The sequence below is a fragment of the Sinocyclocheilus grahami genome, unplaced genomic scaffold (assembly GCF_001515645.1).
Source record: "Sinocyclocheilus grahami isolate Dianchi unplaced genomic scaffold, SAMN03320097.WGS_v1.1 scaffold12576.1, whole genome shotgun sequence".
In the NCBI taxonomy this organism is placed as follows: domain Eukaryota; kingdom Metazoa; phylum Chordata; class Actinopteri; order Cypriniformes; family Cyprinidae; genus Sinocyclocheilus; species Sinocyclocheilus grahami.
The window spans coordinates 3,939-5,928 of record NW_015514493.1 but is presented as its reverse complement, the minus strand read 5'-3'; the positions used below and the strand labels follow the sequence as shown (position 1 = coordinate 5,928).

General features: G+C 35.4%; 1 protein-coding gene across 1 annotated transcript in view; it reads left to right on the top strand.

The window, feature by feature from the left end:
* Positions 1–288: 288 nt before the first annotated feature.
* Positions 289–1,990, top strand: part of LOC107578893 (ATP-dependent 6-phosphofructokinase, muscle type-like) — a gene marked incomplete at its 3' end in the record, with an annotated part of 3,883 nt that continues 2,181 nt past the window's right edge. Inside the window, exons 1-5 of the mRNA XM_016264794.1 lie at positions 289–704; positions 805–866; positions 1,022–1,133; positions 1,206–1,305; positions 1,914–1,983. Coding sequence (XP_016120280.1) covers positions 603–704; positions 805–866; positions 1,022–1,133; positions 1,206–1,305; positions 1,914–1,983 — 446 coding nt within the window. The remainder of the gene's footprint in view (positions 705–804; positions 867–1,021; positions 1,134–1,205; positions 1,306–1,913; positions 1,984–1,990) is intronic.

The following is a 1,990-nucleotide window of genomic DNA, read 5'->3' as shown; positions in this document are numbered from 1 at the left end:
AGGGGGTCTGAATACTTTCCGTACCCACTGTATATTCTGAAGGTTTTTACAGAGGAAACATGGGAGAATTTTTTTATTGGATTCTTTTTTTTATTGGATTCTGATTAATGGAATGATATTGGATAATGGATCCTATTTTTTATTTTTATTTTTTGTAAAAAAAACAAACAAAAAAAAAAACTTTTGAACCTGCTTCAGTTCTCGCATTTCTGTTCTGGACATTTATGCAAATTATTGCTTATTTAATCAGATAATGCCTCATTTGAGAAATCTTGTAATACAAAACAGTTACTTAATGTACAGTGATTAATCAACTGGGAAAAATATGATGATGTCTATTTTTTTATTTTTTTCCCTGTTCACTTGCAATGTCTTGCCTGTTTTAGTTTTAATTTGTTTCAACAAAATGGCTATTTATTGGTTATTCACCTTAACACAAATTATTGGCTGATAAGTATCGACCAGAATTGTAATACTGGTGCGTTCATAGTATTTGGTTGTTCTCTAATTGGGCATTTTCACACATGAGGCTTCTATAGACCTGTGACAGGATCAAGCAGTCAGCAGCAGGAACTAAGCGGCGTGTGTTCATCATCGAGACTATGGGAGGATACTGCGGCTACCTGGCCACCATGGCTGGTCTCTCTGCAGGAGCTGATGCTGCTTATATATATGAAGAGAGGTTTGGCATCCGTGACTTAGAGGTAACAAACAACTCAAATGTCATAAGAATAACTGATATCACTCAAAGTGGATTAAACCAAACCATTCGATTTGAATTTCTCCAATAACTTATGTTTGCAGAGAAATGTGGAACATCTTGTTGAGAAGATGAAGACCACTGTTAAGAGAGGCCTAATTCTTAGGTTTGTCATTCAGTGTTTGTGAATGTGAGCACCAGTTTAGTTTTTTACTTTTGAGGTGAGACTGCTTAAAGGAATAACTTCTATCAACAGCATGCCTCAGTGAATCATAGTGGAATATGAATAGTCAAACACCTTTCAACTAACATGTCTTGCAGAAATGAAAACTGCAATTCCAACTACACCACTGATTTCATCTTCAACCTGTATTCAGAGGAAGGAAAGGGTGTTTTTGACTGCCGTAAGAATGTCCTTGGCCATATGCAGCAGGTTAGATGTAATAAAAATCAAGAACACATTTATCAGGAGTTGTATTTTGTCTGACAAATGTTATTTTTCTAGGGTGGCACCCCAACTCCTTTTGACAGAAACTTTGCTACCAAGATGGGTGCTAAGGCTGTTCTCTGGCTCACTGAGAAGCTGAAGGAGTGTTATAGACATGGTGAGAAACAATGCGGCCTATTATTTCTTTATATTTTAGTCGTCCATGCCATAGCAACACTGTATATCAGTCTGCTCAAAATGTCAATACTTTAATTTTGTTGCCGTGTACATCTTGTTGTTATGGCTGATCTTTTTGTACATTTGAATGGACAAAATTTTCTAGTGGAAGCTGTAAGATGATATATAAAAGTTTAGGGTCAATAAGCTAAAAACAAATCATGCATGGAAACATTAAATTAAACAAAAGTGAAGGTAAAGACAGGTATAACGTTACAAAGTATTTCTATTTCAAATAGATGTTGTTCTTTTGAAGTTTCTATTCAACAAAGAATCTTGAGTCTTCTTTCAAAAACATTTATTGACTTTTAATTGACAGTGGACAATTCTAAAATAATTTCAACTCAAATCAGTATTTCATGTACACGTATGTATTTATTTGGTGAGTAGCTATGTAGTAATGTTCACTCAGCCAGTCTCAGAAAATATTATTTTTATTATTATTATTTGTTTCCAACAGTGAACTGCTGACAAAACATTTTCCCTTTACTTAATCAATCATTTGTCAGTAACCAGAACCCTTCCCTTCCCTTTTGACTGTCTGTACAGGGCGAATCTTTGCCAACACCCCAGACTCTGCTTGTGTGTTGGGCATGAGGAAGAGAGGACTGGTGTTACAGCCTCTG